Consider the following 17,572-nt stretch of genomic DNA (forward strand, 5'->3'; position numbering starts at 1 on the left):
TGTATGACTATCCCATAGACCCCTATTTAGCAGCTCTGAAACTACATGGCTGAACACATCTCCCTATATTACTTGTCCCAAACCACCTTCTGTTAATACGCTGAGGGGTGTGATAATGGTGTTGATTATATAAGAGAATGTCCAAACTCTGAGAAGTTGCATAATAAAGTACTTAAGAATGTTAACTGTATGTAAACAAGGAGCAGACTAACAATGACAAGATGGGAGGGAGAGAAGGGAAAGGCTCTAGTCAAAGAACAGGTATAAATGACCCATGGACATGGACAACTGGGTGGGGACGTACTGTGTGAGAAGGGATTGACAGGGTGCAAGGAAGCAATAGGGAAAAAAGTGGGACAACTGTAATAGAAAAACAAGCAAACAAAAATTTTTAGTATGGGGAAAAAATGAAAGCAAAGTAAATTAATAACTGAGCCAGCAAATCCGCCCCCCCAACCACTGCAAAAAGAAAAAAAAAAAAAAAAACCCACACATGTAGGAAAGTGAACAAAAGAAAATATAAAGAATGGAAATGCAATTTTAGTGAATATTAGGACAAGGATTTTCCTTCACACAGTATATTTTTCTCCCTACATGATCCCTCCAGAACTTGGCATTCTGAAGAAGTAATGACATAAGGTTCTTTGCATAAAACTAATAAGACCAGTAGTTAATAGACGTTTTGTTGAGCAAGACTTTGACTAGAATGTCATGCCTAAAGGAGATATGCCTGGGCTCTGGTTGTCACCAAAAAGCCCTAAGAAACTGGGATTGACTTTTGAAGGTAATAAAAGCCCACGATAAAAAAGGCCTGGTATCTTGGTTGGTTGTGCGGTCCATGGCAATCTTTCCAGGGAAGGAACGAAGGTTGCTTTCCTGAAAGATGGCTAGAAGGGACCTTAAGGCACAATGGAGAACCCAAAGGACATGAAAAAGACAGATGTTTAGAGGCAAGGCAAAATGGCAAGTATGTGGCTCAGCTCCTGTGCCCTGAAGGGCAGACTGAAAGTCACCCTAAAGATTCCCTGTGTAAGTTCCAGCAAAGCAGATGTAAAGATCATATGTGATCATTTGATGCTCTTGTTGTGTTTATGCAAATGAACAGGATAAATTAAAACTGGACTTAATGCAGTCCTTTTAATGAGAAGGAGAGTAATCTTAAGGAGAAAAATCGTGATTCAAGGAAAATCACAATGCTCAGTGGTAGACTATAAACTAGTGCAGCTAACTGTCATTAAAGTTTATCCTCATTTAAAGTTTGTTTTCATTTGAAAGTTAAACTAGGTCTGTGACATCATCAAAGATACTTAACTTACATGCAAGAAGAATGTCAAATGCCTTGCAACTGGACTGAGAGGGGGGAACTGTTATTTTTTAATTGTTACAAAAATTAATTAATTAATTATTTTAAAAATAGACTAATATAGGAAAGGGTGAAGCTGGGGAACTTACATGCACAACCCATGGACATGAACTAAGGGGGGTGGGATTGCTGGGGTGGGGGTTGCTGGGCAGAGGTGAGCAAAGGGGAAAAAAATTAGAACTATTGTAACAATATAATCAATAAAATATACTTAAAAAAGAAAACATAAAATACTGATAAATTCACAGAAAGAAACAATTAAGCCTGGGACCATGGGCACTGGCTGGAAGTTCCACCCCATCCCCTAACTCTGCTCCGCACTGACCTCTCACCCTCGTAACTCGTATCTCAGGCTGCTGGAAGTCCTGTCCTGCTACATAATATCTGCCACCTATCTTTAAAGTAGTCTTTGTTCCCACTAATTAATTCCATGAAAACGGACCTTGAGAAAAACAAAATCTTGTATAATGGATTGAAAATAAATAAAAGAAAACTTACTTGCATACAAACTTTTTTAAAAAAGAATGTTAACTGCTGTGTACTTTGAAATGGTTCAGAAAAACAATAAGAGAGCAAGCAAATGTGGCAATGTTAACAATTGGTGACTCTATTTGAAGGAATTAGAGATGTTCATTTTACTATTTTTGAATTTGTTTTAGATTTAAGAATTATCCTAGTAAAAAGTTCTAAGCAAAAACAAAAAGAACAAAAAGTAAAAGATAAATAAGCAGCAAAAGAAAAAGTGTTCCAGATGTATAGAATAGTGTAAACAACACCTGGGAAACTTAACTCACCAACTCTCAGGAAACACAAAATAAATAGCAACAAAAGTTTAAAAGTAAATCTCATCGAGGTGGTGCTCCCACTATCTGGAATTATGCTCCTTAGCAGAGTCTCTCACCATTTCAACAGTTTCCCTGTGCATCCAGGCTCTCTCCATCCCTCCTTCCTGCCAACAGAGGTCTCTTCTTCCAACATATATCTGATTGCTATACACCTAACCTACTTAATGTTTGATGGGCCACTTCTTCCACATCATAAAACCCAGACAACTTCACTCACCAGGTAAAACACTTCACACTAAGGTTCTAACCTCTTTTTTCACCGTACATACTTGCTCTAGTGCTACAACTTATTCTCCTAACAAACCAGGCCCTTTGTGATTTAACACCTTTGTAAGTGTTGTTCCCACCACTTCAGACACTCCTGTCACACCTTTATCAGTGCTTCATCAAATCCCTTCAGATCTGTTTTCCTTTTCTATGCTTCCCTGCTTTCCCTTCCAACAGCCATCTGCTCCTGGTCTTCCTCAGGTCCTAGAGCCAGCGTTGCTCACAGACTGGGAGAATAGCTAGTGCCTGGGAATTTGTGTAGCCTAGGATAACCATTAATCAATGACTAAAGGTGCTAAGTGTGGGAAAGCCCCAGCTCACCTGCATCAGGCTGGGGCAAGCCTAAGGCACAGCTTACACTACAGCCTACCTCTGCATGATCAGGCTAAAAGTCTTTCCCTCTATGGAACTTATACCTTAGTTGTATATCTACCTTTGCCCCTCTAAGACTATAAGCTCTTTAAGGGCTCAGAACACATCATTGGTTTCTTTACAGTCTGCTGCACTGCACAACAAATTTATCGCATTTCTTGCAATATTTATAAAAGAATATGACAGAGCAAACTGAAGTGATTAATATCCAAGGATGACCCTTTAAATTTTCTTTGCCACATTTTGGTACATCAGTCATTAATTTACTTTATACATACCAGGATTTGAACTGCAGCTGGTAAACTATCTAAAGGGAAATCTGGAAGTCCAAGAGTAGAAGATTCTTGGGAACAGAGTGTGGTGGCAAAGGACAAAAGCTGAGAAACTCTAAGGAAAAAATATAAATGACATTAAATTTTATTCTAAAGTTTTCATCTATAAAATGTACAAATCTGTTTAGTCAAAAAAGATGACATCTACTATTAAATTCTTAAGGAACAACAGCCCCACATTACTATATTCCATTTAAATCTCATAAGCTGATTAAATAACAGATATATTTCTGAAAGCCATCATAATATGTGAAGTTTTTCACAACCCAGCAGCCTTACCTCCCACCTTTCTCAATCTAAACCTAATCTCTAGCCACCAGAAGCTTTTTATAGCTTCAAAAATGAGACATACACTCTCATATCCCAGCTTTAAAAAAAGAATTCTTAGAATTCCTTAATTCCATTCTCTATCTGGCAAAAGGCTATTTATTCATTCTTTAGGACCCATCTCATATACAAAGCCTTTGCGAAGCCCTTTAAACCTCTCAATCACAACAGCCAATACTTTAAAATTATTACTTTACAGACTGTTTAACTAAAGTATTCAAATATCTTTAAACTCTACTAGTCTTGAGTTTCTTACCATCAAAAATCATGTCCTTACCATGATTTTTACCTTTATCATCCTCTTTATCATTTCCATAATCAGCACTTAACATGAGTACTAAAAAACTTCTTCAAAGAATAGTTGTTGAATGAGTGAATGAATTAATGAATCAATCAATCGATGGGCAAAACAAATTCAATGTTAAATGTCCAGATATTTATATAAAAATATAGAAATGAACCACTGACTTACTTTTCAGCAGAAACATTGGCTCCAACAGAATATAATAGTTTAAGTTGGTCCTTAAATAACACAGAAACATAAAAACAATTAATAAGGAATATAACAGATTAAATGTAAATGTTTTATAGACAATCCAACTTTTAATTAAGCAGACACTAAGTAATTAATAACAAAAATAATTTATTGATACATGTCATTTCCTTTAAAAAGTAGCCTTTTAAAAAATCTGTTAGAAAAATAAATGACAATAATTTTTATTCCTCATTTCCAGAGATTTCTTCACCCTATAGCTTTTTTTCTTACCATTAACTACTAAGGAGGATACCTACAAACACAGTAATATTTTTATAGTAACTGAATTTATTATGAATAGAAAATCTGTTTAAAAAATAAATTATCCTTGTTCATACTTACCTTGAAGGGTAGATAATAAATATCTCTGGCTTGAAATCGAGAACGGAGAGGGGGGTCTAATGGATTCCCAGAGTACCTAGGCACTGGCAAGCCCAAGGCAATCACTCGGAAATTTTCACTGACTCGAACAATCTTCCAAGCATCCAGCTCTGTTTTCGTATGATCCTTCAAAGAGTATGAGGTCAAAAATTACAGCATAACTAATATAGATTACAACTACAAGAGCTTCCAGGCTAAGAAATTTCATCCCTGATTACTGAGTAAACTATTTTAGAATACTCTCAAAGTCAAAGTGTCAGAGAAGGAAACAAAGTTAAATAAGGATCAGGATGCCAGGGAAGGCTCACAATATGAAGACTGGTGTTAAAGGAAGAAGCAGAGAACATCTCAAGGAACAAAGGAGTTGTGGGTCAGATCCATTAAGTCCTACTCCATAACACAGCGGAATAGAAGGAAAACATATTGGTTCAGACCAGAGGATATAAAAAGGTAGTCCTGGAGGGCAAACCACTAGTAGGGCAGAGCAGAGCCTTCCCGTGGACCTTAAATAGATAACTATGTCTATGTGTATATTTCTACCAAGGTATATTAATGGTAACAATGAACATGTATTGAACTTAACTACATGGTAAACATATCCCATGGATTTTTCTCATTTAACTTTCCCCATTATCTAAATAGACATTTAATTCTTTTTTACGACTGAACAAACTGATGTTCAGAGGAGTTACACAACTTGCCCATGGTCCTGCAACTAGTATATGATGGTGTTGAGAGACTGGAAACAGTACAGGTTCTAGAGCTATAAATCCCGGTTCTAGCACTTGGTGCAAACTCCAGCCAAGTGATGAAGAACATGCTGTTATACCCTCTGAGCCTCAGCTTTCTCATCTACAAAGTGGGAATAATATCAACATTATTATGGCTGTTACGAAAATTAAATGTGATTATGTATGTGAAAGCAACTGGTCCATAACAGCCACCTACTAAATGCCATTCTTCCCATCTCTGCCTGACCTCATCATGGCTCTTCACTGTCCTCAGCTGTAGAATCCATGGAGCTAACAAAGTTAATGTGAATGTGTATGTGCACATTCTGAGAGACAGGGCCTCAGCTTTCAGGAGATCTTTAGAGAATGTTGTCCATATGACAGTATAGAAACTCTTAACAGTGTAGAAACTCAAGGTCTTTCCTAGCCAGATTTACGTCTGATTGTCCCAGTCTCAGCAACCATGGCACGCCCATTCCCTCAGCCCGCCTTCCCTGACCCTGTGCTTGTGCCCATCTCATAACTGTGACTCTCCAGACACACCATGCTGCTTCACTAACACTGCTCCACTTGTTTGGAACACCCTTTCCACTCTGCACAGCCTAAACATGAGTATCATTCAAAGATTAGCACAAACAATATCGCCTTTAAAATGAGCCCCGTTGTAGCTCCTCCCTCCATTAGAACCACTTTTGTATCCTGCACTATGTCCTATGCAAGTGTCTCCCCGCATACATTTGTGCATTGACTTCTATACAAGACTGTCTCCTGTTGGATTCAAGATTTTGAAAGGACTTATTACCTCTAGCACATAATAGAACCAATGTCTTTTGACTGACTACATGAAATAATTTTAAAATACAATGAACAATTTCTAGCATTCCAAAATCATGACTCTGCATTTAATTAATAAGTCTAACATTAATTATATGTTCATATGCAGTAGAAAACTGGAATTTGAATATAACTCTGAGAAATCAAGAGTATAATTTTCAGAAAGCTGAGTATTTCTTTTTTCCACTTATCTAAAAATTATAATCAGAATATAAAATTTACATAAACTGATTGTATCTGTTTCCTTAATAACATTCTACTGTAATCACCTTGTGAAACTCTTTAACATTTTGCAATATTCAAATCTGATATTCTGAATCTAGCAAGAAATAAGTGGATCTTCAGTTATGGTACTGAAATCCTTTTATCATAAAAATTGTCATAAAGTGGTGGTGTTTTGTAAAGGAATCTTGCCTATATTCTGTGAGGTTCTCATGAGACAGGTTTTATGAATACAGAAGTTACATTTACCAATAAAAATTATGTATTTATACCAATATTTACATTGGGAAAAATGTAGCACATTCTTACTTAATAATAATAAGCACTCCTTGTATAATAAAACCATTTCGACCCCACATTCCAAATTCTTATCCAAAGTAATATGTTTAATAACTTTGCACAGAATTCTACTACATGAATAAAGAATAGATCAAAGTTCTTGTTATGAAGTAACTCATATACTTAAAAAAATGATTTTATAACTTAAGTATTCTTTTCCAAATCAGTTACTAAGTGGCAAATAACTATATAAGGCAAATAATTATTTTGTAATTAAAATATCAAAGAAAAAAGGTTCTAAATATCTACCTACTTTTAAAATAAATGTAAGTTATTTTTTCTATTTATATGTATATTATTTATAAAATATAAATTAACTTAAAATTTTAAAAAATAAATAACAAAATGGCTTTCATGTCAATAAATTATAATAATATGAATGAATGACTTTAATTTTTCTTACTGATTAAATCCTCAACTATTGCCTTGTTATTATATTAATATAGCACCACTTTAGATAGATCCAAAAGAAAAACTATACTGCACAATAAAAACACCAGCTAGGATCTCTGATAAAGAGTAAAGAAACAGTACTAAAAGGAATGCAAGATAGGTTCTGAGAAAACAGAATCACACAGCAGGAATTAAAAAGGGATGTTCCTAGCCCTGCCAGTTATGGAGCATCAGTTAAAACAGACCCTCTGGTGTCAACATCTATTATTTACTGCCTCAGTTGTTCTGGGCTTATATTAGCTCCCTGTGAGAAAGATCAAGATGAAGCTTAAGATACAGATTCTGCCCTTGAGAAATTTTAACTTACCTGGGGCAGGAAGATTAATACTTATCTCTACAAAACAGGTGTGAGAGAGACTCTAAATCCTAGAACACAGAGGCAGAGCCAACAAACAGCACCTGGAGACTTGGTTAGCCAGAGAGCTAGCTCCAGTGTGGTACGGCTGGAGCTGAAGGGACAGGGCCGTCTTCTGTTCTTTTGTGACATTACATGAACCCCTTCTCCAAAGCCTTTGAAGAACCCACATTCTTTTGTTGTTGCCCTCTTTATACTCACTTGTATCACAGTGTTTAATGTTTTTATTACAGTTATTCATTCATCCAATAAATAGTTATTCAGCACCTACCAAGTGCCAGACATCGCTCTAAAAGCTTGAGATATTATCAGTGACAAAAATCCCTCCCCTAGTCAAAGTTATAATCTAATAAGGAGAAGCAAAGAATGAACTAAAAACATAATAAGAAAGTAAATCATGTAGGATGTTAGAAGACTTCATGGGGAAAAAAACAGAGCAGGGTAAGGGAGTATGGGGATAGAGGGCACATTACAATTTTAAAAAGGAGGGTGAGGGCAGCCTTCCTTGATAATGTCGTATTTGAGCAAAGACATGAAGGAAGCACAGAAGTGAACTGGGCAGATATCTGGCAGCAAACCACTCCAGAAGAGTAAAGTGCCTGTGCAAAGCACCTATAATATTAGGAGAATGCCTGACTGGCATGTTTAAAGTAAAGGGATTTCTAGTAACTGGAGTCAAGTAAGAATGGAGACAGCTAGGAGATAAGGCCCAAGAGGCAGTAGTGGAACAGAGACTTTATTCTGAGTAGAACAGGATTTTCGGAAGTTGTTAAAGGGTCAGAACAGGTGAATGAACTGACCTGTCAAATGTTTTAAAGAGATCACTGATTGCTGGGGGGGCAGAAAGGATGGAAGCAGGGGTCCAATTAGGAGGCTCTGAAAACAACTCAGGCATCAGATTCTGGTAGCTTGAACCATCAGGGTATCTTTTAAATATCTTATTCATTTCTACAATATTTACTGGACTTTGCACTTTCTGAGGTCAAGAACTAAACTTTTTTCAGCTTTGTATTCCCACCACTGTCTAGAAGCCATTAGGCTTTTAGTAAATATTTGTTGAGAGATAAAAAAGGAAAAGCAGAAAGGGAAGAAGAATTAAAAGGAGGAAAAAAAGATAGAGAAAAAGAAAAAGAAAGAAAGGAAGAAAGCAAGCAATTAGGTTGGTATGATAAAGTATAAATCTGGGAGGTTTTCTAATATGGTCTGCAAATATTAGAAGAACGTTGTAAAACTGCAAACTCATGACCTGACTTCAGCAACTTGCCGCAGAAATGGGACAACTAAACATGTGTCCTAATTCTGATACAATCATGTTTATCCAACAAATGGCACTGCCCACAGCTCAGTAGCTAAAGACAAAGCAGCTGAATTTTTCTTTTCTTACTTGGAGAAGTTTGTCATAACGCTCTGCAGACATTAGAAAGCGTCCATCTTCAAGCTGCATCTCCCTGTTTTCCAGCAAGTTGTTCAAAACAGGCAAAACGTTCCTCTCTGCCTTTTCCAAACCTTCCAAAATGAGAGTTCTGCCTTCTGTGGCTGCACGAACCGCACACTATTTCCAAGAAACAAAAACAATATGAGAATATAGAAGTTAGCAGAGCATGGCCTAATTTTACTTGGAATGAAAATTATACTTGTAATTCTTACTATAGGGACCGGAAACCAGAAAAGCTGGGTTCCAGATCTTGATTCTCTTTATCTGCCTATATGATCTTAGGCAATTGATTTCTCTCTTTTTAGGCCTGTTTCCCTCATTTGTAAAATGAAGGGATAGGAATAAATAATCTCTTTCAGCTGTAACATTTCAGGTAACACCCAATGAAATAGAAAATTTAGAGCTATCTTTGAATTGGTAACATAATTAAACAAGGAAACAGTCCTTAACTACAAAAAAACAATGAAGATAGCTGTCCTATCTATCCCACAAGTTTCTTGAGAGGATCATAGGTGAGAACATGTGGAAACTGTAAGGTTTTAGACAAGAGTCACTATCAAAATGAATTCAGGTTTAATTGTATTCTAATATTCAATGCTGCCAATATTATAAACATACCAAGTTTTTCTAGTGATATCTTTTTAAAAAGGGAGCAGTACATAGCTATTTTATGTGGAAAGAATACTTATGATCATTTCTCAAAGTCAAAATTAGATCAACCATAAGGATTCTTTCCTGCCCTTAAAGCTACAGAACTTCCAGAGACCTAATTTTCTCAAATAAAAATAAGAAAAAATAGGGCAAGATCCTTCTGGAAAAATCATCTCACATAACAGCTTTAACAACCCACCATGTGGGCATACAAAGAATCTCAAGATAAAAGCAGCTGCATGACCTAAAATCAAAAATGTCTAAGTCCCTGTTCTAGATTTGCTTTGATTTGATAGAAGACCTGAGGCAAACAATCAATCTAGAGGCCTGTGTCCTCATTTCCTAAATGAGAGTACCCTCAAGGAGTACTGTACATTATCACTATTTATGAATCAAAGCAGTCCTGGAAAAAATTTAAAGCCATCAAATTATAAATTATGAATTTATATATAATATATAAATATTAAATTAGAATATAAATTATTATTAATATAGCCCTGAGTTAATGAAAATAAATCCCAAAGAGCTTGAAATTAGTCAAAATGGCTACAGTGTAATAGCACAGAGAAAGCCAAAAACAAAAACAAACCTTAAAATATTACATTTCAAGTTCTTTCTTTTAAAATCAGAATATGGCTGGAGCGGGGAGGACAGGGTTACAGTGAGTGGAATGGTGTCTCCTTCATTTGGCCCTCCAGCTGTGGCAGCCACAGCCAGACCCCAAGCAAGTGAGTGGCAGCACCCCTCAGAAGACCCCTAAATCACCTCTTCCCTTGGCCTCTCCCTGGGGACCTACAACAGAGATGCGTGCAGCCAATGTGTATCCCTCCATCATATGCTGAACTTGGCAAAGCTGCCAGGCATATTTTCAACAAAGGATTTGGTTTTGAATTGGTGAAACTAGACATGAAAACAAAGGCCCGAAGTGACGTAGAATTCTCAACATCTGGTTCATCTAATACAAACACCGGTGAAGTTATTGGGACCTTGGAATCCAAATATAAATGGGAGGAGTATGGTCTGACTTTCAGAGGAACGGAACACTGATAACACTCTGGGAACAGAAAGTGCAATTGAAGACCAGATTTGTTGAGGTTTGAAACTGACATTTGATACCACCTTTTCGCCAAACACAGGAAAGAAAAGTGGTAAAACCAAGTCTTCTTAGAAGACGGAATGTATAAACCTTGGTTGCTATGTTGACTTTGATTTTACTGGACCTGCAATCCATGGTTCAGCTATCTTTGGTTACCAGGGCTGGCTTGCTGGATACCAGATAACCTTTGACAGTGTCAAATCAAAGCTGACAAGGAATAATTTTGCAGTGGCTACAGAACTGGGGACTTCCAGCTACACGCTAATGTCAATGATGGGAAAGAACTTGGAGACTCAATTCATCAGAAAGACGTGAAGATCTTGACACTTCAGTAAATCCTGCTTGGACATCAGGTACCAACAGTACTCACTTTGGCACTAAATATCAGTTGGGTCCCACTACTTCCATTTCTGCAAAAGTCAACAATTCTAAGTTTAATTGGAGTGGGCAACACAGACTCTGAGGCCTGGTGTGAAGCTCACACTTAAGGGGAAGAGCATTAATGCTGGAGGCCACAAACTTGGGCTTGCCCTGGAGCTCGAGGCTTACTCCAGCTGAAAGAAACCTCTGGGAATGGATATCAGAAGATCTGGCCTTAATATATTTCCAGTGTGACCAGCAGGCTTTTTTCCCTCAACGAAGGTGATGAAAACAAAGGATGAGCTAAACAAGAGATACGTTTTAAATATTTAGACAGCTACTTGTTAGCTGGTTTCTAGTTGAATTGGTTATCTATCCTGTTACCGGTGCTGGGACCACGCAGTCACCTATACATATTTAAACATATTTAACTGTTAAATGGACTACCCACCAATAACAAAATAGAACTTTGTGAAAACTGCAATTGTGTGCATGTTTGTTTTTAATGTTCCTTTTTTCCCCTCTGGGGTCACTTTTTTTTTTAATTAAATCTTTATTATATTTTTTTCCCATTACCATTCAGTCCCCTTAACATCCCTCCCCTGTCGTTGAATGAAATGAATCAGTGGATTTAAAATGAGGTTAAATTCTTTTTTTGTTAAATAACAACCATTAGAATTTAAGAACAGAGTCTCTCAGAAAGTCATCAAGAAGCAGTGAGCAGGAAAAAAGAAGTTTATTAAGGGAATCAGCAAGCAGGGAGAGAGCCGTGCCATGAGTGGCTCCAACTACAAACTCCTAGGTGGGGAGGGTGTTGCTTTATATGGGGAAGAAAAAAGGAACTATTGAGTTCAGTTTGTTTATCTAGTAGCTGCAAGTCTGACGGGTTGATCAAGGCCGAACGTGGTTCAGTTTGATGTACCCTGCTATCACGGGAAACTCCCGGCCTAAAACATCACTATCTCCCAAGCAGCTGCAAGCAGGGGTGGGGGCGGCATGGAAACCAATAATGTCAAGAATCACATTTGGTATCCTAAAACATGACAAATTATGAATTAAAAAAGTACACATAAAAAATAAAATAAAATATCAGAATATGATCAAATTGATTTCTGGCTGCTCTAGCACTTAACTGCTATTAGTGACTTAAGTTAGTCACTTTAACTCTCTGAGCCTCCATTTCTTTCTAAAGCTATACTAATGTGGTACATATCTCATTGATTATGCTGAAGATTAAATAAGATTACCTATTGCACACAGTAAGCCCTTTAAGAAAGACTGTTATCATTGTGAATTCTGTCATTCTTGTAGTCATTGTCGTCAGCATTATCATTATCATCATCATCAATTTTTCAGGGAAGTGGCATAACATGGTAGAAAAAAACCTACACTCTGAAATTGGACAAATCCTGGTTCCAGTTTCACCTCTGCTATTTATCAGTTGGCTATGGCCCTCAGTTACTTCATCTATAAATTGAGGAAGTCATATCCCTCCTAAGGATGTTCTGAGAATTAAATGCACCTAGTACAACAGAGGTCTCCTCAATAAAAGTTATTTTCATCTTTCTTGATTTTTTTTAATGAAGTATACAAATCTGTCAAATAGTTAACATTCTATGAGTAGATAAGAGCTGGTCTGCACAAAATGGCAGCAATATAAGGAGCCAAGGCTTGAATTATGCCTAATACAGACTTTCTCCAACTGCCGGAGTGACAATGAGAACACACTTGAACATTGTGTCTGCAAAGGATCTGGTGCAAGTACCAGAATTCAGCCACTCTCAACAGCCTTGCCTCTATTGGAAATGCTTCCCAAATTTCAAGGCCTAATTTATGAATGAACTTCTGAAAAACAACTTTGTAATTTTCACAGTGGTTATACCTGGAAGGTGGCTGCAACAATCCATAAATGAGGTCAAGTTTACAAGAAAATGTTTTTCCCCACTTGCTAAAATAAATAAAAGGAATTTAGACAAGATAAAAATCTTCGCTGATCAATAGCACTAATATTCAATTTATTAAGAGTTGCTTTTGAGGACCTGTAATATTTAAGCAGTACATTTTAAAAGTTAATATTATTTTTCTATTAGTAAGAAAGTCAAGAATACATTGTAATATTATATTATTGTTTAAAGTGCATTTTTATACTTAATATTATATATGTATATTGTACATCATGGAACTTCACAGTATCATGTCAAACAAATTAACAAGATGCAAATATTAAAAAGGTTCCTGGCTAAAAAAGTTAAAGAAAATAATTTGAACTTCCCCATCCTGGCCCTCCACTCCTGAAATTAGCTTGGGGGTAAAGAGCATCTCTTCTCAGTCAGACAAAACATAAATGTAAGTTATTTGTAGCTTAGCTAATTTGTTTTGGCTTATATTTGAGTAATCCAAGCAACTGTTTATTGACTTAAAAGTCTTCCTCTCTTTAGAGTCACATAGCAATAAGCAGAATTAATGATTAGGACGGCACTAAGTAAAAAAAAGAAAAAAACTGAGGACAGTAATAGATTTTTAAGGGGTTAGAATATTGATGATTCAGGATTTTTCAGGTTATCTTCTCAGGCAAACGAAATGAATGTGATAGCAAAATATCTTATTTAATCTCCTTACTTCTCCATGGGTGTCGTAATATAAACTTTCGTATTTCTGGTTTTTAACCAATTCTTCTTTTGAAAGTAGTGTATAATCTGCTTACCAAAGTAACTGCATAAAAATATGTAAATTATCTTCACATCAGTAAGTGGATAAGTTATGGCAAACATTTACACAAACAAGCATGGTGTAAATTTTCAACATTTTCTTGACAGACTGTAACTTATTTATTTCATCAGTACCTCTCTCCTTTTCCTTATCCACTCAATTCATCAACATCTTACAGAAGCAAAAACAAATAATACACATAAAAAGATCCAGCCTGCTTAGTAATTTTTAATGTAAATTTAAGCCTATCAATTTGACAAAGTACATACATAAAAATACTCAATGCAAGAATTCATGAAGCAATCACCATATTGTAGTGATAAGAGTACGAGCTGGAACACCCTTTCTAGAAAGCAATTTGGCAATAAATACATATTTAGACTTTTGAAAATGTCCAGACCCTTTGATTAGTAATTATATTTCTAGCATTCAAATCTAAAAAAGTAATCAAAGATAATAACAAAATAGATTACTATGACATTCACAAAAGTGTTACTTACAATAGTGAAAATTTAGAAAGAACCTGAATGACCAACAACATGGGAATGTGGATAAAACGGTAATGCTAAATAAGTGTCACTTGTATTTCATAAAATGCTATTTGGATACTAAAAATTATATCTTTTTAAAGATTTTATTTATTTATTTAGAAACAGGAGAAGAAAGGAAGAGAAAAATCAATGTGCAAGAAAAACATTGATTAGTTGCCTCTCACACGCCCCCAAGACCCGCAACCCAGGCATGCATTCTGATGGGAATCAAACTGGCAAACTTTCAGTTTATGGGATGATGCCCAACCCACTGCACCACACCAGTCAGAGCTAAAAATCATATTTTCGAAGAATACCTAATGGTACAAGAAGATGCTCCTGATAAAATATCAGGTTTTTGAAATGCAGACTATAAATGAGGTCTGTCCAGAAGGCATCCAGTCATGTTATATGAAACATAGAGACATTTACTGAAAAAGATAAAAGATACAAGAAACACTATACATAGGACAATGACACTTCAGTCCCCTTCAAAGTAGGCACCCTGGGACCTCACACAATTCTAATTGCCATCAGCTGCCCTGTTGTCTTTTCCTAAATCTCATCGACAGTCTGAAATTTATTCCCTTTCAAAAGTGATTTTAGTTTTCGAAAAAACTAGAAGTCACAGGGCACTAAATCTGGGCTGTAGGGGGGCTGAGCCACCTGGGTAATTTTATGTTTAGCAAAAAACTCTGCACAAGATGTGATGCATGAGAGGGTGCACTGTCATAATGAAGCTGCCAATCACCAGTTGCCCATGGCTGCGGACTTCTGAATCATCCAGATAGTTTCCATGAAGAATGTTCAAGCTTGATGCAAAATCTGATGGAGATTCATTGTTCTACTTTCTCAGTCATTTTGAATGCAATGGCCACACAGTACACATGCTCACTCAACAGCATCTACCACTTCCACTGACTAGTACAGTGAAGTTGGCATTGTTCATGCAACCACATTCCAGTCCACTCTCTGGCTGCCAGGTTACATCAATAGTCATGCAAACCATTCTCATTATATTAACAATGGATGGACTTTTTCTAGACAGACCTCATATAACTCTATATACATGGTATACCTCATTTTTGTAAAAATTACACATGATTAAATAATAGGCATAATAAAAAGAAATGCAGAAAATATCCTCATTGTTGGTCTTGAAGGGGAAACTTATAAGCAGTAATTTTTATATTCTTTCCTATGCTATTTGCCATTTACTCTTTTGTACTATCTTTCTTTACTCTGTTTCTTTTGTTTTTCCCACTAAAACATAGGCTCTATGATGACAGCAATTTGTCTCTTTTGTTCACTGTACCTAGATAGTGCCTGACACTTAGCAATCACTTCAATAAATATTTGTTAATTAATAAATATTGTATTATTTGTGTGTATATATACATACATATATCTATAAAATGAGAATTTATGACTTTATTAATCAGAAAATATCATCACTATTTTTAAAGAAAATATCAATTCTCCATGACAGAATTAACCTAACTATGAGCTTCAAAAGTAGCAGGTGAATTTAGCATCTCAATTTATCATAATCATCCTTAATCCTACATGAAAATAAGCAGAGGTCAATTGTCATGATCCCCAACTTGGATTTGGGAGATTTGCCAAAGTTTCCAGCTGAAATGTCAATTAATAATTATTTGGACATCACTCATAATATGCATACAATGTCAACCAAACTGAAAATCCCACACTGTCTCTCCCAGCACCCTCCACATGGCCACAAGTAGTTTTTCATCTACAGCGGACCACCTAGGTTTAGAGGCCTCACCTGATAGTAAATGAAGATACTGATTCTCCCTTAATCTCAGATACCAAATTCAGTAGTTAAGAATTTTAAATAAATTTAAAATTTTTAAATAAGATAAATATAAAGAAAGATCTTTTAGTCAAACAAACATATGACAACCTCATCTATTGAGAATTCAGATGGAATTATTCATTTTGATGACTCAAAATAAATGTCAAAAAAGACAGATATATTTTCCATTGGAAAGTCCGCTGATCCTATACAGAGCCTATTTTCCCTTTATTTAAAATTTTAACAAGGTTGATTATGCAAAGGAGAAGTTTATCATCAAATATAAATGCCAATTATATTCCAGACAACTTTTTGGTGCCAGAGATAAGCAAGATAGTTACATGCCAGTGGGGATAACCGACAATAATAATTAGGGAAGTTTAGATAGTGAGAGATGCTCTGAAGATTACATTGTACAATATGATGGCATGGTACATGTGGAAAGGGGGAGGGCATGATCACCAATTACTTTAGCTAAAATATTCCAATTATTTATAATCCAAATGATGAGGAGGCAGCAATATACAGAGCTGGGAGAAGATATGCCAAGCAGAGGAAATATCAGGTACTTGTATAAAGGCTCTGAGGCTGAAAAGTATTTGGTCTATTTTTAAGAGACCAAGGAGGCCACCACAGCTGGAGCCCAGAAAGCAAAGGAAAGAGGGAAAGGAGATGAAGTGAACAAGATGAGATCCTGTAGAGTGCTGCAGGCCATATTAAAGGGTCTGGATTTTATTCTGGGTCTGATGGGATTACATGGCAAAGAAGTGATAGGATCTAATTATGAGCAAACAGTAAGAAATATCAGCTGCCAGGAAATGAGAGAGAAGAAAAAATATGAAAATCAGATACAATCTCAATAAACAGTCTAAAGCAACTTACAGAAAGGATCAACATACCTACAGCACAACCATAGGCTTTGAAGGTGTCAGTGCATTACAATAGCCTAAATAACTGATGTTCATCATAATAAATAAATTCCCCCAAAAATTATAGAAGTATAAAATATTGTCCTGCCAGACATTTACATAGCACTTTAAATATTTTACAAACTATAAAATAGATATCATATGAAAATATGCCTTTTAGAATGGCAGGAGGATATAATATTACAGTTTCACCTAAATAATTTACTTTATGTTTCAAGAAATAAATCTTTAACTATTCAATAAATCTAGTTACTTAAAACAACCAATGTCTGAGTTTCTGAATAGCCAAAGTTTTAAGCTATCTTTAAAATTACAAACATAAAAATCCACTTGCTCTTCCTGCAACAATTAATCCATATATAAAATTCATTCAAAAAATGTTTTTAAATTGATACTCTACCAAACAAAGCCATTTTTTCACTGTCATTTAAATATATTCCTATCTCCTCCTCTCTACTTACAATGTTATCTCATTTTCTAATCGATCTTGCCAGCTCCTCACTATCTCAACTCAAAGCTCATGTCCTAGCTCTCATCCTCTTTGGGTCCAAAATAGAAGCAGGTCTTGTAAAGGTAAATTTTTTTCCTGTCTGTAATGAGAAATAATCTATGAAGTGAACCTTTCACATCACGTGAATAAAATGGACTGTGTGCTTCATTCACAAACGATTACTTTTTATTTGTTGG

At 35.9% G+C, this 17,572-nt stretch overlaps 1 protein-coding gene and 1 pseudogene across 1 annotated transcript in view; one reads left to right on the forward strand and one right to left on the reverse strand.

Moving 5' to 3' along the window:
* The window catches only part of VWA8 (von Willebrand factor A domain containing 8), a 432,115-nt gene that overhangs the window by 361,199 nt on the left and 53,344 nt on the right, over positions 1–17,572 (reverse strand). Inside the window, exons 5-8 of the mRNA XM_090258845.1 lie at positions 8,741–8,908; positions 4,384–4,548; positions 3,979–4,028; positions 3,126–3,234 (exon numbers count right to left, since the gene is read on the reverse strand). Coding sequence (XP_090114971.1) covers positions 3,126–3,234; positions 3,979–4,028; positions 4,384–4,548; positions 8,741–8,908 — 492 coding nt within the window. The remainder of the gene's footprint in view (positions 1–3,125; positions 3,235–3,978; positions 4,029–4,383; positions 4,549–8,740; positions 8,909–17,572) is intronic.
* Positions 10,259–11,200, forward strand: LOC149996086 (non-selective voltage-gated ion channel VDAC2 pseudogene; annotated as a pseudogene).

This window comes from Furipterus horrens, unplaced genomic scaffold (genome assembly GCF_987537825.1).
Source record: "Furipterus horrens unplaced genomic scaffold, mFurHor1.1.pri manual_scaffold_12, whole genome shotgun sequence".
Taxonomy (NCBI): Eukaryota; Metazoa; Chordata; class Mammalia; order Chiroptera; family Furipteridae; genus Furipterus; species Furipterus horrens.